This window comes from Haliaeetus leucocephalus, unplaced genomic scaffold, assembly GCF_000737465.1.
Source record: "Haliaeetus leucocephalus isolate CR32 unplaced genomic scaffold, Haliaeetus_leucocephalus-4.0 Scaffold915, whole genome shotgun sequence".
Classification (NCBI taxonomy): domain Eukaryota; kingdom Metazoa; phylum Chordata; class Aves; order Accipitriformes; family Accipitridae; genus Haliaeetus; species Haliaeetus leucocephalus.
Genome location: NW_010973351.1, coordinates 440,641 through 466,172, shown reverse-complemented (window position 1 = coordinate 466,172; position 25,532 = coordinate 440,641). Strand labels below are relative to the sequence as shown.

Here is a 25,532-nt window from a genome sequence, read left to right as displayed (position 1 = left end):
CAATAGAAATTTTCACAAACAATGTCTAAACTGACAGATAAACAAAGGTAGTGCTGCATGAAAAAGCACATTAATGTTTTTTGAATTAGCTGTGCCATGACAGAGCAGACTGGAGTTTCAATACAAGGAGTACAAAGTTCCAAAATTATTTAAGTACTGTGGATCCTATTCATTTGTAAGAGTTTCTGTTTCCACCTGTATATGACAGTAAAATCTGACATTTAGGTATACCACTTCTGCCTGTCATCCTGAATATTTTCATCAGGAAAATTTTCCAAACAGTGAAGTCTCTTCATAGAGTGGAAGAATCTCTGTTCAGCTTTTGAAAATACTGGTTCATTCATTTCATGGAAATAGGTATTAGGGAAGGGAGAGAAGAATATGATGAGTGAATCTATTTATCTTCATCAGACAGGGCAAGCTTGCTTCCAAACTTTTACTGGACACTTACGTATACAACAAGGCTTTGTGAAGAGATGAGTGGATTTCTGTCTCATTGTGAGAAAATATATAGAATTTTAAATAACAATATACTATAGCTCCATTTTAGTACAGTTGGAGAGTGGAACTAAATGATTTAGAGTGTCTTGAATTAGCTGAAGATTTTTGTTAACTTCTGATTATGAAGCTCTCACAAATCTTTTCTTTTCACACATTTATACATCCACTCCTTTATTACTGGAAAAAAATAAACAATAAAATTCAGAATACAGTTCTTCTTCTATCAGGCTGCTAACTGACAAATTTTGCAAGATTCCCAGAGCTCTGTTACCATCTTTGAACTTGCTAGGGCTCAAAGGAAGCAAATTAAAAATGTATTAATTTTAGCTGGGTCTGAAACAGAGGGGTGCAAGGGAATCAATTTTTGTCAAATGGAAATGACAAAATCAGTAAGGGGAAATAAATTATTTTTGAGTTTTAAAGAGGTTAGTAGAGATAATGGAAAGTAAAATAGAATTAGTACTAAAAATAACTGTAACACTTATAATTGAGGTGCAATTCTGGTTTTGATACGTCTCCCTTCTCTTGGTTTGAGCAGCAGAATATCTTCTGCTCAGTGAGGGGTGGGGACTGCTTTTATGTTTCCATCCCCAGCCGGAGGACTGGCAGTGGGTAAGAGGAGAGAGAGGAGAATATCAGTGGCAGGACAGCATGTGGTGTCCTGGGGAAGCTTAGCTAGCTGAACCATTTGAAGAAGCCAGCCCTTCTGGTTAAAATTTAGAAGGTTGTGAAGCTGTCCTTTTTGATGGGAACTGAACTGTCTTAGGTTTTAGGGGGCATTAAAGCAGTCCTGCAATGTCCTCCTGCACAACTCCAGTATGCCAAATAAAGACCATTCACTTTTGACAAATACCGGAATAGTAACAAATTCAAAGCAGTAGTATTTAAAGCCTCCATAAGCTTTATATATTGTGATTCTACAAAGACAAGTATTTGACTGTTTGTAGATGAATGCAATGAAGCATGATGATCTGGGTCACAACGTTGCTTGTTGCAGTTTGTATTTGAAAGCAGAGTACTTCTTGGTTGACATTGCTATGATAAGCTTGTCTTACCGTTAATATAGTACATTCTAGCTCTGTCTGTTTGTACTTAATCCTTTAACTGTGACATCAGGGGAGGGATGTGTCATGTTTAATTTTCACTGAAAATATTGCCAGCGTACTCAGTTATTACCACCGCTGTGGACTCCTGGTGGCATATGTCCTGATGTTAACAATATTGTTACCAGGTAAATACAGAATATAATTGCACAAGGGATGCATAACAGCATCTTAAGACTTGTGCTGCTATAGTTTTGCCAACATTATTTTACTCATTGATGATAATTCACGAGCTTTTCTCTGTTCTTAAATTTACTATGTGACTATAGAGTTCTCGCAGATGAGAAAGGATTAAAGAGCTTAACAAGTATTGAGAAATGTTACCGGTACTATCACAGGGTTAGAAAGCTACAGCCAACCACAACAGAGAAAAATGACTTACCAGTCCAACCTGACTTAGGTATGCCTGTCAGGCTGCAGTCTGGCAAACTTATTTTCTTACATTCAGCCTACTAAGTCCTTAAAAGAATTCTGAAGAGAACTGTGGTCTTCATGCGTTGCAGAGACAGATAGGAGATTGTACACCCTGCTTTGTTGACACTAGCATGGGGAAGGGAGGCTGGCACTGCAAGGGAACTGTGGGTCCAAGAGGTCAGGAGCAGGGAAGAGACCGAGAATGAGAAATCGGGTTAGCTGCTAAGCGCTTCGGAGGGAACAGGAGCCTGTCCGGGTAAAAAGAATAGGGAGAAGTTTGGGATTATAGACTGGGAGAAGAAGTTGAGGAAGGAGACTGAATTTGGATAAAAATTCCCAGAGAGTTAAAATACTATTGAGAGCCAGCAAAGAGTCTAATGGGACAGGGAGGGCTGTAAGAAGTGATCAAGAAAGCTCAGTATGGTGGAACGTAGGGCCTGGGTTTGGGATTCAAGTGGCAAATTCTAGTTGAGGGACTAGGTCTGGTTTAAAATTAGATTAAGATTGACATTTACAGGCAAGATGGCAGGCCTGAAAATCAGCGACATAAATTGGGAAAGGAACATAGGAGTGGGAAAGGAATAAGAGGCAAGAAAAAGCTGAAATTAGGACTGGCCAGAATGGTTGCACAGAAGTATGGGCAGAGCATAAAAACTGAATGCAGGATTTTAGAGTTTCACTGTTCTTGTTTTACTATGTATCTGTAGAATCTACAGGCAAAATATGTGCCTTGTTTTCCTGTTATGCTGTTGTACAGCTCATGATAGCTACTAGTTACTCTTTTAGCTCAAGCTGATGAGATATGCAAAGATCTAAAGGTTCCTTTTGCTGATGCATGCAGCTGTCTCTATAATTGAATTCTCTTTCTTTTAATTTCCTTTAAAAATAATGGGCTCATGAAAATGTTAAAAGGCTTATGTTGTGGCTAAAAAGTCAATCATTGAAAACCTACAGCTTGCTAAGATCTCTACAATGTACATTTATTTCCCCATGTGCAGTATCAGGACACAAGTGCAGCCTTAGTTTTCTACAGGATGCCAATGTCATGGAGCAGACACGGTGAGTCTGCTCTGGGCACGCAATAGGACTGTATAATAAAAAGAGGCAGTTTTCTGTTGGAATCTTTTTCACTTAAACCAGAAAAAAAACCATAATGAAAAAGGCAGTAGGAATTCTGAGAAAGGTAATCTCATTTATAAGACAGTTGAGTGACAACATGGAGAAAAAATAATTAATTGCTAGAATTATTTGTTATGCTTTAGAAATCTCTCTGAGCACGGTTTCAGAGGAGGATAGCACTTGTATGATTCCCTGGTTTTGAGAGGCAAATTTATTACCTGAGTGAAGCCGAGCAGAAATTCTCAAAATTTTTAGCTCGTTGTCTTCCCACTCCATTTCTTAACTCAAGTTTGGCCAACCCACCCCTAATTCGTATACAACATGGTCCATACACTGAGGCGCATGGAAGACTGGAAGGGGTAAGAGACCATCCATGCTCTTCCTGGGGTTGCTCTGAGCAGCCCCCAGTCCTGACCCCTCCAGTCGGGGTGGGCAGCAGCTGGCTGCGTGCTCTCACCCCGTGGTACCAGCTGCAGGGAAGCTGTCAGTACCTGCAATTGCACAGAGTATCCCGGGGGAAAAAAACCAGAGAGAGGAAAGCAGCTGGAGGCCACGCACTTATGGGCTGCTGCCTTCTCCTCACAACTTGTCTCTGTTCATTGCTATCTCCATCCCTCATTTGAAAACCTCTGCGAGAGGGTTTATAGGATGAGTGTGATCTCTAGTTATGAACTTTCCTACAGGTTTTTCAAGCCACCTGTGCAATTTAGAATTTATTACAATCTATAATCTTTCTCACTAAAAGTCCTAAAGAGGTTTTAAAAAAGATTCTCATTATCTTAATCATTTAAAAATAGACAAAGCAAAGTTTTCCAGATTATATTGACAGAGGGTTTAGGTCACAACCTCACAAGCCATGTCATATTTACTCACTTAAATGCCTTTGTAGACGTAGTTCTGTACTAGCATAAATGTGGGTCATATTACCTAATCAGTTCTTTCTGTAACTACTGCTATAAAATATTTTTCCAGGTCAGTTTTCAGACTGTAAGTATTTATACTTTTCCAGGACATTTTTTTCAATCTAGCTAGAGCTTTTTGTGTTTATAACAAAAAGCTATATGCTGGATTTTCCCTAGGATACACATGTATTCACTAAGTATATATGAGAGATTGTAAATCTGAAAAGGAGATGTGTCAGGATCCAAAAATTTGCTTTGGGTAACCATACCAACAGTACAACAATCTATTAGGGACCATCTGCTGAAAATGAACTAGCATATGGATACCTAAAGAAATGTTCAGCATTATTGTTCAGTCTTTGAGAGTAAGAGAGAAGGCAGCGGTTTGAAATTTGCTTATGTTTGGGATTTTTTTTTTTTTTCATTATGAATATTAACCACTGGATGAAGTAATCTGTGATAGTTACAGTGTAGTGTAAATTATTCAGGTATAGCTTCATGGGTTATTAATATACAGATACAGTACTTCCTAAAGCAATATAAGTGGAAACCAAATTATTTTATCTTTTTTTCCCCCAAATAGCTATAACTATAAATTTTAAGTCCAAAGCTTTGAAAATAGTCAGTGTAATCCTAGAATCCATATTTAGACATAAAATAAGCATCCTGTTTCTCGTAAGAGCTGATCAGCCAAAATGCCAGCCAGAGAACAATAGGAATCACATTTCTAAAATTTCCATTCATATAAATATGGATCGGGAAGCTAAATCTCAAGTGCCTGTCACAGAAAGAAGTTGAGCTAATGAACTGTACATCTAGGAGAAAAATCTGCTTTTGAAGTAATTCATGTATGTAAATTTCTGCATGGTACAGTTTGATAAGGCTAAACCTCAGTAGCAATGAAAACAATGAAAACTGTGTGAAATGTAACTGCTCATAAATGGTGCTACAGCCATAATTTCTATGTATTATGAGACTAATGGATGACAGAGAAATAAAGAACATGTCGCTATACAGTATGAGGCAATTTATTCCTGAATAGCTTGAAATTGGATTGTAAATGTAATCAAGTGCATTTGATGTCCCCAGCTATTTGGTAACGATGTAGTATGCTTTCCCACAGAATTGTTCATTAAAGAAAATATTAAAGTCTAGGTATTTTAATGTTATCTCAAACAAAATCAGAACATTTCTTCCAGTCTATTCACATCCTTTGTGCACTTTTTTCCTGAAGATTGGGATCCCTTTTAGCTCTAAAGATGAGAATTCACAGCCCTGATAGAAATTCCTTCACACTTATGGCCCGTGAAATCTTGGGCTCAGCAAATGCATTTCTCTCAAAGGTGAATTTGATGTGCTGTGTTGATGGGATATGCAGTTCTTTCAAGGCAGCATACTTTGCTTTACTTATGGTAGCGAGCAGAAGTTGAGGTTTGTTTCTAAGACTGTTCTGCAAAACATTGTATAGTAAGAATGGTTGGTTTGAATGCTGTCAAGTCGGATTTCTTTAGTGCCATTTTGGTTTTTAAGGCTACAGTGTTTTTCATTTTTGTCCTTTCAAGAGAGTTTTGTGAAACTAGCCATGTTAATATCACTCTGTGTGTTCCTTATGGTTGGATTAGCCTTGTTAGCAAAACAATAATCTCTCCAATTCTCTAATGCATTGTAGCCATAATTGAGGCTCAGGCTTTCAAAGATGAGGCTTTTTATAATTTTTTTAAGCTGTCACTGAATCCCTCTCCTTCTCTAACCTCTGTAAACTTTCTATCTTCTGCTCCCCCTAGGGAGCATCCCACGAGGATGTTCCCCTCTCTTTTATATGAATTGGAAAAGGGGAGAGATGTCTTCTAATCAGATAGCTTGTCCTGGCAGCAAGGCATAGAGTGAACACATCCACATTTGCAATGCAATTATTGAGAGGGTGAGTCTGCCCAAAGATGCTCTGCAGTTATCCTGAGCATGAGTCAGCAAAGAAGACACGTTCTAGAAATATGTGCTTTAGCAGGCTAGTGACTGTAGCTATTTAATTCTCAGAACCAAGCGTTTTGATCATATCCAATTGTCCATTATCAGTAGTACCATGCACTCCACTGTCCTGGAAAGTAGTAAAAATCATCAGGTTCTCAGACTGCAGGGGTCACAGTAGATCCTTACAGAAAACAAATTTATTTTTTAATTTATAAGTAGATATACAAACCTTTCATCAAATTAATCAAAATATCTCTAAAAGGGTAAAATGTCCTAAGTTTAGTTTTTTACTACCAGTGACTTACTGGTCAAAGAAGCTTACTACTAGGAAATATGCTTTTTAAAATGTTAGCATTCAGTCATTAAAACTAATGTAATTGCAGTGTGAAAAGTGTTCCCAATACTAATCATAGAACCTATTATAGGAAATACTCATAATAGCTGTTGAAAAAAGCATTGTGGAGTTATTGGGAACAATGCATAATGTGTTTTCAATAGTCCTTTTTTCTCATTCCATTACACAATAGAAATTAAGAATAGCTCTCTAAAATATTAATGACTTTAATAACTGAAAGATAGATATCTGCCTCAGCCCACGTATGGCAAAGTTCACCTATCTACCACTGACTCTGCATCACCAACCTCCTGACACCATCCCATTTGTGCTGGCCCACTACATGTAGGGGAGCAACCCTAAGGTGTCTATTAATCATACTGAGAGAAAAGAAAGGGTAGTTTATGCAATGGAGAGAATACCCTGAAGGCAAGCTTAGGAGTGGTTATATGGTCCCTTTTTCCAGCCTTGCAGACTTTATCATACCATTTTTTCCCCCCAAACTCTGTTATTTTTTCTCTTTCCCCTCCAGTTCAGAGGGAGGACTCCTATCAGCATGATTTCTGTATGTACCAGGGAGAAGAACATTGGGTTTCAGATTTCTGAGGGCTTCAATAATTGCTGTCAGTGCTATTCATTTAATGGAATAAGGTCTAGGAAGCTTCACAGAGGGATTCTTTAAAGAGGGTTTCTCTCTACAGATTCCATCCCAGGAGTCTGGGGAAGAGACAACTGAAAAAACAGTTACTGAATAGCATTAAGTGTTTACCCAGCTAGTGCCAGAAGGCAAGGGACAGATCTGTCAGCTAGACTAGAAAGGGTTGATCTACAGAAGAGAAAACAGAATTGCCTTCTTAAACAGAAAAAACCCTAAATTTTCAAGGAAAAAGAAAATATATATTTATCTCAAAACCTATAAATAGATTCAAAAATACTCCTGGCCTTGCTATGTTTCTATGAATTCAATTTAAAAAAAAACCAAGAAAACAAACCAACCAACCAACCAAACCACCAAGATTTAGCTAATAGATCTTCCTTTAAATTTAAAGATATTTTATTCTGACAAAGGGAGGTGAAATTCCTGGTAATAAAGAAAGTAACTCTGAAAGAAAGAACTGTTCAATCCATACTAGGAAGCTATTTGTGGAACTCAGAGAGTACAAAGCTAATGTTGCATCCTGGAGGAGAGGGTAAGTCTTCATATGTAAGACTATGTTCTTGGTTTAGAATGGAGCTCAGCTTTAAGGTCCATGTCCTATACATTTGCAGAGTTGGTTCCTAATGAGGTAAGAAATAACAAAAAGTTTTCCTTAGCCTTAACTACAAAAAGCAAGCCTAATGTTTAATTACAGTTGTTTGCCAAATTGCCAGGTGATCCCATAAACTGGTTGAGGATAGGGTCCTGCAGGGCACAATGGATGTGCTTTAGAAAGCAAATGAAAAAATGCCTCACAAAAGGTCTGTGAAATAATAACCAAATGGATGGTTGAAGTTGCCGTGGCAGAAAATCCCCACGAGTTTCATGAGCAGAAACTTCACCCCAGAGCTTTAGACAGATTTTGTATTTCCTGTCATCAGACCGCAAGGTCCCTGGAAGTTAATGACTTTGATCTTGAACTTGTCTTAATGGTCACAAGTTATCAGAAAAATTTTGATTTGCTCATACAGCGATGTTGCTGAGAAGAAAATGGCCTACCAGTTTCTGTTCTGAGTGAATTTGTTTGGAGGACAGATAGCTTCATATCCAGATATATAGTCCAGACTGGTAGCAATGGCATTTATAACAGTGGGCAGATCTGCCAGGATGAGACAGATTCACCTATCCAATCACAGATGGTAGAAAATATTACTCACAGATGCTGCTGTACGAGAGCTTGGCTTCAGCGAGGAGCCAGGAGCAGTCACAAAAATTGATTTTATTAGCTACCCTGCATTTCTCCCGAGGCTGATTTACTGTATGCTAGAAGGAAGATGAAAAGGGAAAAAATAAGAATCCTCCTCTGAAAGAAGAATGATAGATGTGATTGTAGGGAGCCTCAGTTGCTCATGACTTTCTTTTGTCAGACAGAGAAACTGTTGGATTCGCAAGATCTGAGTCAAGACTCCTTCAGTGCATCTGGTGTTTCCCAAGGAGTGAATGTACTGAACTTAAGGAGTGCTGGTGGGTGGGAGTGATGGCTGGGGAGAGGGAAAGCTGGGCTTCCTGAGGGTGGAGGGGGGAGATCAGCAAGCCTCTTAGAAATGCTGCTAGTGATATACCAACGGCATTTCTCAGAGCAAATTTATGTTAGGACAAACTGCTAATCGCTGGCAGAAGTGAAAAAATAATTGAATCTCAACGTCTCGTTCTGAAAAGCGAGCGTTTTGGTGAAGAGTTCTGCTTCAGAGCTGCGTGACTGCAATGGTTTTGCCAAGGACGGAGCAGGGTCGCGATGGGTGTGTGGCAGCTGCAGGAGCCCTGCTCTCAGCCCGCTCACCCCGCTTGCAGCACTGGTAGCGCTGTGTTTTGCAGTTCTGCTCATTACAGTAGCGCAGATCGCTTCCTCAGGTTGTCTTATGGGCTTTCTTCTGCTCGCCTTCCTCCCGGCTGTCTGGCAGAAGTGAGTGATGAATAATACCTGCTGCCAGTGACAGCTGCTGTTATGCACCTCTCCCCTTCTGTCCAGAAAAGGGCCATTCACAACATAACGCAGGAGAAAATGCTCCAAGAGGTATTCAAGGAAGAGCTCCACTGTTTGCTGTATTTCTGCTTTTATTTGTTCTAATAATTACCTGCCCAAAAAACCAGTTACCAAACTTACATGTGAACTCAAATACAAATATTGATCTGCAGTAGTGCAAGGTCAGGTACAAATAAAAGATGCACAAGAGCAAGGAAGGGCGGTTAGCAATGTGATGCTGAATAGGAAGCGTTAATACGAGATTTCTTCTGACCCTGTTAGTGAGCGGATTATCAGTATTACTGCTTTTAATAGTATCCTTTCACTCTTTTGCTTCTGGCATTGCTGTACCAGTTTGATTAATATTGCCAGGTGTTGGTAAACCTGCATCTAATGCAACCCTACTTTCAATATCAATATAGTCCATATAAATTTGGAAGACAGTGGGCTAGTTGTCACATGTTTTACCTGCCCTAGGTAAAATGTTCACTATTTTCCTTAGAAAGATAAGATAAGGCATCATTACTGATGTTTGGGGTTTTTTACAAGGAACCTTTATGGTTCAGTAGAGCAGAGGGAAACATTTCTGGCAGATTCTTTTCACATAGCTTTAAGTTTCTCAAATGCATATTTTTAGCTAAAGTTAATTGTCTTCACACCCTCTCGGGGGGCGGGGCAGGGATGAAGAAGGGAGTGACACGTTTCAGAACACTAATTTCTCTGATCCTAAATTGTACCCAAGATAGGTGGGATGAATTTTCCTCCAAAGGCTTCTGCGTCTGCCCACTGGCTACTGAGAGAGGCTAGGTACATAATGGTTAAACAGCTAACTTCAGGAAAATAAACCCCATCGGTTAAAAAGAAAGACCAACTAAAATATGCCAATAAAATAAATTACCTAGGCATTTAAGAGGGAGAGAAAGAAATTTGGGTTGAGGTGTCTACATTTCATCTAAATCCAAATTCTCTTTGGACTTCACTCCCCATGGTTTTCTCTCCTATGTCTCCACTCATACTAGGAGCAGCACTAGGTATGTTTCGCCCAAGTCCTATTTAGAGGCATTAGAAAAGATAAAAAAATTCATGGGCTTTTTCTACAGAGGGTAACCTCAGTGACTAACAGTCCCTTTTCAGCTTTGACTGCAGCTTGGTAAATGACTAAAAGGTTAGGCATAGTTATGTTTTCCCACAGAAGACGAGGGACTAAGCTGTGTCTTGAGAATCTTTGCTTAATATCTGCTTTCCTTTTTAGCTTTATGAGGAAACACATTGCAACAGTTTTCCTCCCCCTGCACCTCCCACCAAGACACCTTTTCCCTGCAAAATTCTCCTCGCCAAACCATCCAGCAGTGAGAGCTACCACCACGAAAGCTGCACCTTTCCCCTTCACCCACCCTCTCCAGGCATGCCTGTGCCATCTCTGATGAGATGGACACACTGCTTTATTACTGCTGCAAACATGTGGAAAGCATCATTTTCTGGTCCTTTATGATGACGGATTTACATGGATTTAAATAACTGGTCTCAGGAAGTGAAAATAATGCATCAAGTCCTTTAAGTCATTCTGATTGCTAGCCTTGATCTTACACTTAGTTTACTCCAAGTGATTTAGAGAATAAATTAGTAGATTAACAAAAAGTGGTGCATAATATTGCAGAAACATCTTTCAAAATAAAGAATGTATCTCACTAAATAATATGAAAAACAAACTTTCTACAGTTCCTCTTACATTATTTCAAATTGTATTCATTTTTATCATTTCCTTAAGCTGGATAGGAATTCAATGCAAACACAATTTATTCTGGGCAGGAATACCAGCCTCACCTGTATTAAGATTAGCTGACACTTCTGGCTTTATAGAGCGCTTTCAAAATCCTAACAAGTTTATCAAATTGAACTGAAATAATCACAACTATATTAAGCTGCTCAGGCTTAATATTTTTGAATATTTCATTTGGACTAAACTAACTGTTTCTGAGAAAAAAACTGGGAAAAATATGTGGGTTTGTCCATGTTAAAACAATTTGGCAATACCTTGTGAATATTGGATGAGTGTTCATTAGTAATAGAATAACATATTAATTTAAAAAAACATGAACATGGGCACAAGAGGACTGACTGACATAAAGTTAATTTAAGTCTGATATTTGAACATGCTTACAACTTTGCAACTGAAATAATGTACTTGCAATGTATTTTTTCTGTGTTGCTATGTGTATAACAGTAGAAATAATATAGGCATTGCATGCAGCTATACAAGACTGTAATGGTTTGGCTTGTTATTTTATTAGCAACTCGTTTTCTTTTTTGAACCTAAAATGCATCCAAAATTAAAAACATGTTTTAAGTTGCATGTGCATAAAAGGCTCTAACGTTTGTAATATAGAAAAAATACATCATTCCTTTCTGCTCCCTGGGTAACAGAGGCAAATGTTAAACACACATACAAAACCTCCGAAATGAACTTATTTTTTCATACCTTGCAAGTGTGTTTTTCACTTCTGAGAAGGTTATGAAGAAGTGAACACTGTAAATCTTAGTGAAAATTGTCTCAACTCCTGCTACTCTGAGAGATGTAATGAACACTTTTCCACATTTGCATACATAAACACAATAGTTGCCCTCTAGAATGTATTTTTTTCATTTACCAGGAGTTCATATTAAACCCAGACATCAATATTAATATTTAAGAGTCTTCCCAATTTCTTTTTAGAAATCACAATGCACTTGAGATACTTCTAATAATCATGAAATGAATTAAAATTATTTGTGTCTTCTGCTTTCATCTTTTGATATTTCTGAAACTTTTCTTCATTCATTGTTAAAAACCCTTTTTATTAGCAACCTGTGTTTTTCTCCCTATCTAAGAATAAAGCTGTACAGGGATCTATCTATGGCTCATGGGAATCTCCCCCCTTTTTTTTTTCTTTTTTTTTTTTTTTGTCTCTCCAGATCATTAAAGACCAGAAGCTACTGGTGATAGTTGGAGGGATGCTACTGATTGATCTTTGCATCCTGATTTGCTGGCAGGTTGTGGATCCTTTGAGAAGGACAGTGGAAAAGTATAACATGGAGGTATGTCCTCAAGCCCAAGTAATACTTATGGTTGCGTATCAGTATCTATAGCTTTCTGTGAGACCAAGATAAAGATGCACTAGGTTATACGAAAGCTGCGTATTTGGGGGGAAGAAGGGTTCTGTTTTTCAAAAGCAAACAGAAATGAAATAACTGCAATCGAAAGAAATTGTATCTGTAGTTGAAGGTGCCACATTTCTGTCACTTGTGAGAGATTTTAGATGAAAGTGTTGTAAACACAGGAGAGTCCTCTTCTCTGTTAGAGTCTGTTGCAATAAATAATAGATTATCAGAACACATTAGCAGATTTCAGTAAGAGCTCATTCAAGATAAATGCAGGAGAGGTCACTGCTTAGACTGCATTCTTTGTGGAGATGTCCAGGAATTGTGTTACCTATTGCTATATTTATTTTCAGTAATGGCATGTGCATACACACACATAGTGATTGTTCCTATTTTAATGTCATTCCCAGAAAGGTCACGCTAGAGATTTTGATAGGGAGCAGGTAATAGCTTAATGCCACTTGTACAAATTTTCCAGCATTGTGGTAGGTTTCTAGAAGTAGAGCTTTCTGGACAAACTGACAGCAAGAAACATGACAGCAACAATGCAGAACTAGGAAAAAAAATTCTATCTGTATGCAGATTAGCAGTGTTTGAGAGTTTATTACCTCCAATATGGAAACTGGTGATATCTGAAAACTAGATTATACAAGGACAATCTAGAAATGTTATTCTATTCTCCGATACTTGGCAATCAGTAAGAAAAAGAATGGTAGTTTTTTCTTCTGATGTTAACGTTTGCAAAAAAAGATATGATATCTTACTCCATTGTTTTTACTTTGTTATTACTTTGCAGCGTAGCTCTGGAATTTTATTAGGAGAAGATTTTAGTTTTTATTTGAATATAATTTGTAGAAGATCTCTTAGAATGATGCCTCCTAAACTGCAAGGGATGCCTTTCAAGAAATCATTTTAGAGTCTGAAAAGATACCTCCCAGTCATTCCCTAGAGTTTGAACTTTTTTTGAAGAAATTCCCCAGTTATTACAGTTGTCAACAAAAAATGGAAAATGTAAGTGAAATTTGTCTTGTGGAGACATCTCTGCTCTGTGTTTGTAGAGCTTGAAACAATAGCAGCTTGTCAATAGCCTTGTTTACTTCATTTTGTTCCAACTGCATTGCAACTGATATTTCAATTGTCAGTGTTGTTAACGGTTTCACTGCCCATATAAACCCAAACATATTATGATGAGTAGTCACAAAATCAAACTGAAACAATGCTCATTCCAGTGCTGTGGGTGAATGAGTTAGAAGGACTTCTATTTTTTTTCCCTGATCAAAGGGAAGCCATAACTAAAGATCCTGATACCTGGTCATATCAGAATCACTTCAGTGAAATTTCTGTAGGCAGCAGCAGTAACTGTGAAGTTATCAAACCATAAATACCATATATTTGAAAAATCATGTTTGCTGCGGTTTTAAATGATTGCAATTTCCATCTGAACTTATCAGTGTATATTCTTTGGTCATGTAACGTATACCACTAAAAACTTGGTGTGTTTGTTCCACGTTTGGTGCTATCTAGACCACAGGGCTGCACACCGGTTGCCTGAACTTTGTATCAGAACTGAAATTCCCTGGGAACTATGTAAGCCCATGCAAAGTCACGTTCACTGAATGCACACACAAGAATGTGTAATATTTTGAACACTCAGAATTGACTTAAACTTACTCTTATAGCTCTTAGCTATTACTATGAGTTGTACAGAATGTTTTTTTAAGCTAATGGATTTGGGGAGGGAAGGAAATAAACGTATTATGCAAGCAAATTTGGTCATTAAAATACTGTACATATGTATTTATCTTACATAAGTAGTGAGGTGAACTGCAATTTGCTTTCCTGAAGCCCATCTCTTCAGGTCTCAGAAACTCCTTAGTAAAAGCAAATGACAGTTGTGTTTGCTTTAATAATAATAATAATAATAATAATAATAACAATAATGGATATTATTGTTGTTATTATTATTATTATTATCTTTTTTTAATTTTAGGGGTTTTAAGTGCATTCTGCAATGGTGAATTCTTTAGCTGAGCTTGCCTGAGCAGGTATTATCTTTTGTGTGTTTGAAAAGTACTTACCACACAGTAAACACTACTGGAGGCAAGCTTCTGTTTTATTTCAGGGATACTGTGTCACATATATTCCTTGTCCCATTTGTTTCCATGAAATAATTTTAAAAGGCTATTTTCTCTCAGTTAAAGTTGATCCAAGTGATAGAGACTAAACTAAATATAAGCTCCAAAGTTATGAACGCAATCAGTCATTCTAGCTAATGAACCATTTGAGTGCTGTTTTAACTATGAATACTCGTCGGCTTCCTACGTGAAAGTTCTGCATTTGGCTGCTATCGGGTGGTCCTCTGTTAACTGTGTCTTCATAAACATGTTAATCAAAGTAACCAAGGTGAGGAGCGTAAAAACGGACAGTGTCCTTTGCTGTTTGGCATTATTCACAAAATAGTTCATTTGAATACCAACACCAACAAATTATCAAGCACTTTTTAAAAATCCAGACTCCTTTTCCAGAGTTGCTTGCAAAGTCAAGCTATCCATGCCTCTTAAAAGCTGAGGATGGGCAGTCTACATCTAAAAATACAAAGGGAAGTGAAGGCGCTTGTGGTGACTCTCTGCCCCTGACAGAAGGAAGAAATCAGGTGGGATGTTTGGTCTGCCAATTTTCAGACTGGTCTCTGGCATCCTAGCCCTAGATGTCAGGTATCTTTTTGAAAAGCACATCTATGGCTGCCACAACAGACCATGTTAAAAGTTTTAATGACTGAGCTGTAAAGCATTCAGATGCTCCAACGATCAGTAGGGCAGTTATTTGGTGTATGATATATAGACAACAAAATCGTTGGATAAAAGCAAACAGGTCACAGATAAAGGCAGGGACCACGTTAAAATTTCCATAGCTGTACGCTGATCTCCTGCCAAAGAACTGTAAGGTTCCCCCTATGTACACTTCATATAGAGTACTGTAGGCTTGATTCTCACATAAAGCAAAAGCATTTTCTGACACAAAATGCTTCTCAACTTCACGTAGCAGTGTAAAAAATGGAAATTAATCCATAATGTTACCTCTGTTCATTGGTTTTGTTTGTTGCACCAGCTGTAACATTTCTCCTTTTGCTAATGTTTCAGACCAGTGAAGAGACCAATTGCTTTTTTTCTCACTAGCTTCTTGCTAGGCTGAACTTGAAATTTTCTTTTTTCATCATAATTCACCTTTTTTTGTTGTAACCAAAATGCTCTGTGGATATGATCAGATCTCGACTAGGTTCCTGCCAGATTACGTTTCTCCTGGTCATGTGAACTGGAGTGCATCCTCCTTTACTGTCCCGCCGGCCGGGTTCTTGGGCTCGACAGGCCATGAGGAATTATGGTGCTTCTGTGTATGTAGCTGTGGAAGAGCTTTTCCCCAGTGGCAAGGCTCCACCACCTTCTTCCAACCGTCTGGATTTTGTCCTGGTTTCTTAAGAAGGCAATGTTTATGTGCAAGGGTGCTCCATGTGTTTTTTCCTACTGCCTAACAAACTTTGTTTGCCAGTTTCAGTCAAACCTGACAGAGCAGATACAGTTCTTAAGGAGATAGCACTGCTACAGATTTGATGGAAACAGCCAGCTGTGGTGAGGAGAGGTTCTGGTAGTGTCTACACTAAGATGAGGGTTGCAGAGTGTGTTTATCCCTCCATCTAAAGACAAGTATTATAAATTACCTGCTACAGGGGAGCTTCACACTTAATTAGACAAAAAGAATCGAGCCACAAGACAAAAAATACATAGGAAACCAGCTTGCTCTATTTTCAGTTGCTCACTGACACACCTGCACTGGAATGAATCCACAGTCTGAAGTAGCAAAATCCTTTACAAAGTGGAATCTGCTCTCCCTGTGCAGTAGCCATATCATAAATCAATTAGGTACTTACTACAGTTCAGTAAGTCTGTGTGTAGACATGGTCACGCTCACCTCTTGCTCGTAGTACAATGGTATAGTAATTCTTTTACTCTTGAAAGCATCTGACTGGCTTGTCTTCTCCCAACACAAATATCTATGACACAGATTGAATCACTCTGGCCTTGGAAGGTAACCAATGATGATGTTTAACATATAAGAACTTGTATACTAGGGGACATAGGCTAGATTTTATAATTCCCAAAGTAAAAAGATCTTGCATTAGTGTTAGACTCAATAAAAGTAATACTTTGCATACTGCATGCCAATATTTCTTGTAGAATTTTAAAACCTCTTTATCCAGGGCAGCAACCTTTGCATTCCTTGATGTCTTAGTACCAGTTATGTAGTTATCTCTGCGATGTTTCCTCTTGTGCAACCTTATGATAACATTATCAGCATTTAAAATTAAACTTCATTCTGGTATCTGGAATACCAGTATTTAAGGTTTCACACATAATTGTCCTGGGATGGTAATAAACATGAAATGGAGAAAAAACCAGAATAAAGTACCACTTTAGAAGGTAGAGAAAAACAGATCAATGAGACACATCCTATTTGGGCTTCTAGCATTGATATAGAAACAAAATGTGGAAACTAAGAATACCCAGCTTTATATGAGGGCATTGCTGTAACAAAAATACTAATATGCAGGAAAGATTGAGTAGGCCAGGCCAGTGGCAGAGTAGTGCAGTCTGTTAAAGAAAACTTGGAGTCAATTCAGATTAACAAATTAATCATTTCAGCGAGTGAGGCAGAATTCCTATGCATTCCAAGTGTATAACCATGCTATCGGACACATATTACTAAATAACAAGCCAGAGGGTCAGCTTTGACTGGTACGTTGAGAGAGTCATAAAAATTGCAAAAGCGAAAATCACTATGTAAACTGGACGAATGTGCTGCTCAGACGAACTCATTTAGGAGAGGTGACTGCTTTGTAATTCAACAGACTAGAGAACCCACAAAGAGAGAATTAACCCTTGATTTCATTCTGAATAGCATACAGAATCTGTTCCAAAGTGTTGATATCTGAAGGACTTTTCTGTAGCTGCAAATACATTGTTCTCAGCTTTGATAGCTTTGAAGAAGCAACAACCAAAAAAGATCCGTAGAGTGGAACTCAACTTCAAAAAGTGGAATGACTCTCTTAAAGAGACATTAAAGAGGACACTGTAGAGAGTTAAATCTTTGCAGGTGGCCTAGAGAGTATTAAGAATATCATATTGGAGACAGAGTAAAAACATGCCACACATCAAGTAAGACTTGAAAAAGAAGAGACTCAGCATGACGAAACAGCAGGAAGACATCCTTCAAAAAACCAAAGTTGTATCCAAATGAGGAAGATAGGAAGGATCATAAGTCTGGTAAGTTAAATGTAGAATACAATAAAGCAGTCTAAAAAAACATCTTGCAAAAGGCAAAAAAAAAAAAAGATAAATCTTTCTCTAAATATCAGTAGCAGGAAGTTTGCCAGGGAATCTTTGGGGACAATATTTGATCAGAGTGTAAGAGCATTACTTGCAGAAAACAAGGCCATGTAGAACAATTAAATGATTGCTTTACTGCTTTGTTCAGCAAAATTCTTTGTGGAAGAGCTTGTGGAGATTGCTATGCTAGAACCTTCCTGATGAACTCATTGAGGAGTGACTGGAGTTGCTGGTAGGAATAGAGAAACCGATCAGAAATCAATCGCTGGAAACAGATTATATTCTCTCAGGCTTTCTAAAGCAATTCAAAGGAGTAATAGTCAAACTACTGACAGCAGTATGTAGTCACTAGCTCAGAACTGCTTTGATATCTGAGTGAAAAGTTGCAAATGTCTTGCCATGACTTCAAGACAGAGTGGAAGCCTCAAACTTGTAAGTTAATGTCTGTAGCAGGCCAACTTATAAAAATTATAATCAGGAGTGGAATTAGAAATATATATGTTACATTGAGGAACAGTTGACATGTCACTTGTGAAGGAACAAATAATTCAAAAACTCAGTGAAGCCCTTTGAAGACGCCAGCAGGCATGTGAACAAAAGCTGCCACAGCCTGCTAGGTCTCCCAAAAAGGACCTCTTTCATCAAAGGCTCTCATGGAAATTAAATGGCCATGGAATAAGAGAGAAGCCCTCAAATGGATATAAAATCCTTTAGAACAAGGAAACAGAATTGAATTAAGGAATAAATAAAAGTTCATTTTTCAGGAAGGAGGGATGTGGCCTGTGGAGTCCTTCAGGACAAGTCCCAGTCCCTGTGCAGAGACCTATATTGCTCAGTGGAAAAGGAAGTGAATGATGAGATGACAAAATTTTAGTGGTTATAATAAATTATTCCAGAAAATAAAAATGAGGCCCGATTGCGAAAAATTCTGGAGGGATATTGCAAAGCTCAACATAAAGTGAAATGGTCTTTCCTGACTGCAGCTGCAGCAGCAAACCTAAAGATTATTATCTTGTTTGCAATGCAAAGTCTTAGTGATATAGAGGAAGATGGGATTTTAGATTTTGATTTTAAGTTCAGCTGGAAGAAACCCATAAATAGACTAGGTAAATTCAGTACATTTTACATCTCTTTGAATAAGATAGAATAAGTCTGACTTAATTACAGTTGCCTAAGTTTTTCATTCAAATAACTAACCCAGAACAAAATCACAATGTTAGCTGACTTGACACAACTCTCTGAGCACCCAAAGATGTCAAGTATATTCTTGGTAGATGGATGCAAGTGCAAGAAGACTGGAAGAATAAATGTTGTTCCTGGGTATCTGATTGTCTTTTCTGTGAGACTGCTCCTAGTGCAGTACCTGAAGGAATGAATATTCCCGAGATATTATGTGGCCTGTATGTGGATTCAACTAAATACACAATTCTAGAAGTTACTCATGGTAGTAATGCCAGGCCGCTGATAAGTGAGAGTTGTGTGAACATGACCGAGATGTGATGTAAAGAAAACTGAGGAGGGAGTTCATATATTAGGTGTGAAAGAAAAGGAAGGGTAAAAGCATGCCCAAGGTGAGCATGGTGCTGTACCCTAAAGGTTAGACTAGTTGCCTAAGACCAGAGGCCACCGAATATAAAACTTTTCTTTAGGACAGCCTTTTGTCTTGTGAAATTGATTTGTCTCTACATTTTTAAACAAAAGATATGTGAAAATTGGGATGCAACTGCACAGATGTAGATCAAGTATCATTTTCATAGAAAATTTTACTTAAGTCAGAGATTAGTTGCCTGCCTGTTTTTCTAGGGTTCTTTCAGATACTTTAATATTCTTTTAAATTTTTTTTTTCGCATTCTTTATTATTTTTTTGCTTAAATATTCATCTTCAGTCGTGACACTGCTGCTGTAAGGACTGGAAAATACTCTGGCCCAAGATTATATACAAAAGAGGGTGTGTGTGTTTGTATACATGTGATAAAAATGTGGGAGTAACATAGGTCTGGAATTGGTAAAGCTGTCTGGTTCAAATTCATGTGCTCAAGTAGATTTATGTAGATTCTTTGTCATTTTGAAACAATCAGATCATGTTCTTTTTCTGCATATATACATATGCAGAAACAGATGTGTTTAGGGGGTGTTGTTTACATTGTGCTGTTGGGCTATTCAAGTCAGCTAACAGCTGGATTAGAGAGAACTTTGTCAAACGTACATTATGAAATGAAGAATATAATTGGCTGAAGTAGTTTCTGGGGGTGTTCAGTCTAATGCAGGTCAGAGCTTGTTAGTCAATTTGTTCTCTAAATATCATTACGCCCATCTGTTTCCCCGACTATTTTTTAAATAAATTTAATTTCTTTCCTTCCAATTTGAAATATTACAGACTATGGGAGCCAAATGTCTCCTGAAATCTGGAGCCTGCTTTCAAACCCTGCCATTGTAGCTCACAGCAGGCGGCCCGCCAGCAGTAGCTGAAACTGAGAACTCTTACTTGCATCTGCTGGGGCCCACCGGTGGCTGGCAGCTGTTCCAGAGAGGAGGAAAATGAATGGTCATTAGAGTCAGCTGTAAACCTTCCACTGGCCCAGAGGATCTAGAGCAGGTCCAAAGAAAGAGTAAATATTAAAGAGCAAAAGCTGGTTTACTTCTCTTTCTCGTTTGACATCAGTTTCCAAGGAAACGAAACAAAACAGGAGAACTGGGAGCCAGCAGCTGAGATTGACTCAGCTGGTGGCTAGTCCTGCTTCTGTTCCCATGGAAACACGTATCAAATTGGCAAAAATAAAGAAACAGGGCAGGGTCAGTTCCAAAATGGCAGGATGAATGGCTGCTGCTTCTTCAGCTACTTAATAAGACGAGGCTTGCTGGCATTTATTCCTCTTCAATAAGCAATTCCAATTTTGGTTCTGGCTCCATTGTTCACTTCCCAATAAATGCTTCTTCCCAACCTCAGGAACGTAGGAGCCACGATCATCGACAAGACTTGTAATTCGTCTTGTTCAGCAGCTTGTTTGCAACAATGACTGGCACAAATACTTTCAGAGGTGGGTGCTAGAAACGGGTAGTGCGCATCTGAGAGTTCATCGGTCACGCTTAAATTTTCAGTCATGGTTCATCTTGAGTAGTGACCTCAAATGTATGGTTGTTGTGTGTATCTCATAACTGTTTTATACGCTCACTATTTGAATACTTCTGTTATTCCCATAAAGGTCAGTCGTTCTTGACTCTTGCTAACTTTTCACAGTTCAGTGTAATTGCTAATTAGGCACTGTGTGAAGAACTTCCTTTTTCAGTTTTGGAAATGTTGCTTTTCAGGCCTATTGAACATACATCATTTTTCTTTTAGGGGAAAACAAAATTGAATCTTTGACATCTACTTTTGCAGTACCATACATTACTATACATCTGTGTATTTACTATATAACCTTATTTTCCTTTTCTTTCTTTGGTAGACAGTCCCGATCTTATTAAGCTCTTTTTCCTATGACACAGAAATTCTAAAGCATCCTTTTTGGTTAGGATGACTAATATTGCATATTTTAGAAGACCTGTGTACTGGTTTTATCTATTATTCATCCTGTTCCTTATATTTCGCGTATTCTTTTTCACTGTTGTACACCATTAAACAAAGTTTTGGACTTTACTGTCAAAGTGATTCCCAGATCACTTCCATGCAGTAATTAAGACCCTGAGAAAATGTGTAAGTAGTTCCACTGGTTTTAGGTAAAAATGGCTTTACAGTTATTGAAATCAAATTCCATTTGTCATCATATGACCCACTCAGTTACTCTCCTCACAAATCTTTAGACTCAGTTAACCTCAACATTTTTGTCTGCATATTTTCCTGCTTGTGCTGTTGAGCCGCACTGATTTTAGTACGGAATTATGGTTCTTAGGGTGGAAATATTGCTCTGGAATATGGAAGCATGATACTGTTTTTTTCTTAGTGTGTAATTATTGTTACTTGTGCTGCTGTTATGTGGTCACACTTCTGGCATGTCGCTGCTGCTTTGCAAACGCTTTGCTATAGCTTCTCCGGTTCTGAGGACTCAGCTACCAGAGGTACCCAGCAGGACCCATCCTTTCCACTGCATTTGGCAATCCAGACTATTGTTCTCCCTTTGGGATTTCAGGGTATAATCCCCAGTCCTAATAGAAATGGACTATTGGAGGAAAGGAAATCAGAGGGCAGATATCTAACACCAGTAAAATCATTACATATGCATGGATTAAGAGCAGCCATTTACCGCTTTTGGTAACAACACTACTGAGATTGCTGTGTATAGTGTGAGACTACCAGTAAATGATTCACAGCCTGATCACCATTAAAAGCAACAGACATATCATCTGTCAGTGTTACCTGGCTGGTTCACGCAGAAGGCACTGTGACAGTTTTATTCATTCACTGAGGAGTCTCAGTGCATGATAGAGCCAGTGGCACTTCTTCACTTTAAACTTCAAATACATAGCATACATTCAGATTTATTCCTCTGAAGGCTGAAGCCAGAGCCAAAGTTAACATTGGTTTTGTGCTCCATTATAAGACTGCAAACAGCTACAGAGTTGGTAGAGATCAACACTGATGCTTTTTTGACAGTCAGGAAGTGACTACAAAATAGCGATATACCTGGCTTTAGCATATTTCAGCATTTGTTCAGCAGTGCCACACTTGCAAGGGCTTAGAAGCTCATCTCCTCACATGCTTTCCTCGTTCTTTCAGAGATAAATCTCTGAGGGCTCTCTGGACACATTTTTACTTGAACTGCATATTAAGTGTTGAGATTTAGAGGCATTATAATCCAGACAGGAACATTTTTCGCTCTTTTGTCAGTGATTTGAGTTGTTCTTAGTATCAGAAGCAAGAAAGACAAGAAGACTCTCCCTCCATCAAATGCCAAAGCCTGATTAAGAAAAACTTCCAAAAAACAGACTCCAGGAACTGATTAATCTTTCTTGTTGCATTCTATCCTGGGCATTCAATGTTCAGCCCTCTGTAGCCCTGTAACATCTCTCTGTTGTTTTCTGGAAGCAACCACCACTGTATAGAGAAAGACAGATTTTAATGCTTATGTCAGGAAACAGATGCTGATGCAGATGAAACGAAGCATAATGAATTACTCCAAGAATATGCTGAGGCTGCAATAGAGACCAATAAAATCCTTCTACCAGACTGAAGATCTGAAGATAGTGAATCCTGCGTTAAAATAGCTATTTAGGATAACAAATTATCTAATGTAATTAATGCTGCTTTGGTGGGAAGAATATTCCCTTGTTCCTTCAAATGTTTAATAGACTGATACCGAAAAGACACACCCTGGGTTTCCTGGTACTCCTTTAAAACCATACCTTTAGTCATGAGCAATCTGATGGAGAAGGCAAACCTCAGCTTATAGTATAAGTGATTATAGTCAGTATCATTCACCCGGAATGTCCTGAGTTCTGGCCAAGACATTGTACTGAAACGCATTAATGGCAGTGATGGATTAGTCCTGCTGTCAGTGGGGAGAAGCAAGCCATCTAGTCACCTGCCACAAGATCTTTATGCCGTGCTTGACCATGAAGTAATGCTCTCTCATCTAAAAGACACACCTTGGCTTTGCACTAAACCGACTTCAGTGCTACTCAAACTTAATAGGTACTGATGTACTTTTACTTAGAGGCGAAGTGCCACGTGGAGCACTTCTGTTTCTAGCATACACAGGGAGACACTCGGTGAGCTAGCTAGACAGCATGGGCGCACACCCAGGCAATAAGCAGATGGCAGAGTGCTGGAAACTTAACCCATGTAAAACAGACTTTTTGCTGGTGGGGAGAAGGCCTGAAGAAGAACTTCCACGCACAAGGCCATCCTCTTTACGTCTGTGCACTACAGATCATTTCACTTTGGCATTTAGTCCTCCTGGATTCCTCACTGTTTCTAAGTACTCTTAGAGAGCAGCATCCATAAGTAATACTATACTACATTTGTACCCAAACCTTGAAGACTCTGTCCCACCCTGGCAAAGCAATGCAGTCTTAGGTTGTTTATACCTTATCATGTGCAAAACACCAATACAATATGTTTGGACATGAAAATACAGACATTTTGAAAGCTATTTAAAAAACCTGCTAGTACCAGCACAGGATATTTACTGCAAGTGCTTTAGGCCATTCTCTGCTTGGGTTTCCCATACAGTAGTAAATCAAGACTTTGGATGCCTATGTTTTATGTATGTAAATATTGGTTCACTTTAGAGGGCAAAGTTGTTTCTTCTTTGATAAGCATACTCTAAAAATTCAAATGTATATTTCATATCTAAGTGAGAAAAAGCTTTTTTTTTGGATCTGCCAAACACTAGAATGAACTTCTCTACAAAAATTGCAGATTATCACAAATCTCCTCACTCCTACAAAAGCCAGGATTGTTTCTGAATTAGCTCTCTCCAGCATCAGTATCCAGCAGAATGTGTTTATGCATATGTATTCTTATTTTAAAACATCCTGCTGTATATTCTTCTCTCCCTGGAGAAAAGAGAAGAAACACGTAATAGCTGTTAACCACATTGTTAATGGGACCAATATGCATTAGCAATGCTTCAGTGACATATATATTCTCAAAAGCTATAAAAATGGGGGCTTTTTGCTTTATAATGGCCTGAATCACCCTAAAGTCTACTTTCCAAACTGTCTCTATACCTCCAGCAGCTGCATTTGTACTCTGGGAAGAGCATGCCTTCCTTCCATGCTTCTCCACACTCCTGTAATACTTTCTTCTGCCCGTGTCCATGAACTCTCATGCTTACCAAATCTTGCCTCATGCTCCCTTTCACTACCATAATCTGCAGGTCATTGATAAAACGGACCCTGTGAAAGGACAGCAAACTTGTGGCTTAGGGCAGCACAGCTTTAGATCAGTACCTACATGTGAGCAGCTATAGAAGACTGGCAACGACCTGACTGCAGGTGGCCGTGCTTTAGGTACCACCAGGCTGGTGTTGACATGCTTGTGGACAGTCAGCTCAAGGCTTCCCAGTAAGACCCGATCTAATGCTTTGTGGTAAGAATCGAATATAAATGTTGACTAACTTAATTATGTGGAAGTGGTGGAGCAAGTTCCTAGTGGATGAGGGTGGGATGGGCCCTAAGAAGAAGGTCTTGCAGAATTTGGGAAGGTGATAGTGGCCAAAGGTAATTGAGAAGAGTCAGAGATTTGGAGGGGACAGGGGGGAGCTGGGCTTGCTGCTGTCACTGATTGTGTGCCAAAGAGATGTGGAAACAGTGCCTCACAAAGGGAGAGACCCACTCCCCACAGCTGTGGCTGCCTGGCAGCCCTCCTTGACCTTTTTTTTTGGTGGTAGTCTACGCAGCACACATTGTCTCCTCTTTGTATAGGCTAAGTAGGCAGCAAGACTGCTGCACCTCACAGGTGTTGTTCTGTGACCTGTAGCAGCTGCCTACCTGTCCTACACCACTGCTTATGAAGTGTCTCAGTCCATCCCTGTGGGAGGGCAGTCATCTCTCAGCCTGTCTAATTGCCTCTGGGTATTCCTAGACATCATTCTCATCCCAGGTGCCTTACAGCCTTTAAAATGTAGGAACAGCACTGACTGCCCTTCAGGCCTCTGGATTAAAAGCAATTTGCATCAAAAGACTACAGATTTTTGTCAGTTTTTTGTCAAACTACATTTTTTCTCAGCATATTTTTGACAATTATACAGCAGTATTATCTCTGGGCATGCATTATGTAATGAATACTCGATGTATCATTTTATTTAAAATCTTCTGAATGCTGGTAGAGTAATTGATTTCTGTTACCTGAAAAGAAAGGTGTTGTGTAGAAATTTAGTCAACAGTCTCTTCACTAGAAAATGCTGAGACTTCATTCTTTTGCCATCTTTACTTCTCGCCTCAACTCCAGCAATGTCATGGATCCAATTTTTTTTGGTTTTCAGGTACATTTAAAGAAACTCAGTGTTGTCTTGTCCTGGTTTCAGCTGGGATAGAGTTAACTGTCTTCCTAGTAGCTGGTACAGCGCTGT

At 38.7% G+C, this 25,532-nt stretch overlaps 1 protein-coding gene across 1 annotated transcript in view; it reads left to right on the top strand.

Annotated features, from left to right (window-relative positions):
* The window catches only part of GABBR2 (gamma-aminobutyric acid (GABA) B receptor, 2), a 383,598-nt gene that overhangs the window by 231,003 nt on the left and 127,063 nt on the right, over window positions 1-25,532 (top strand). The window contains exon 13 of the mRNA XM_010583585.1: window positions 11,954-12,076. Coding sequence (XP_010581887.1) covers window positions 11,954-12,076 — 123 coding nt within the window. The remainder of the gene's footprint in view (window positions 1-11,953; window positions 12,077-25,532) is intronic.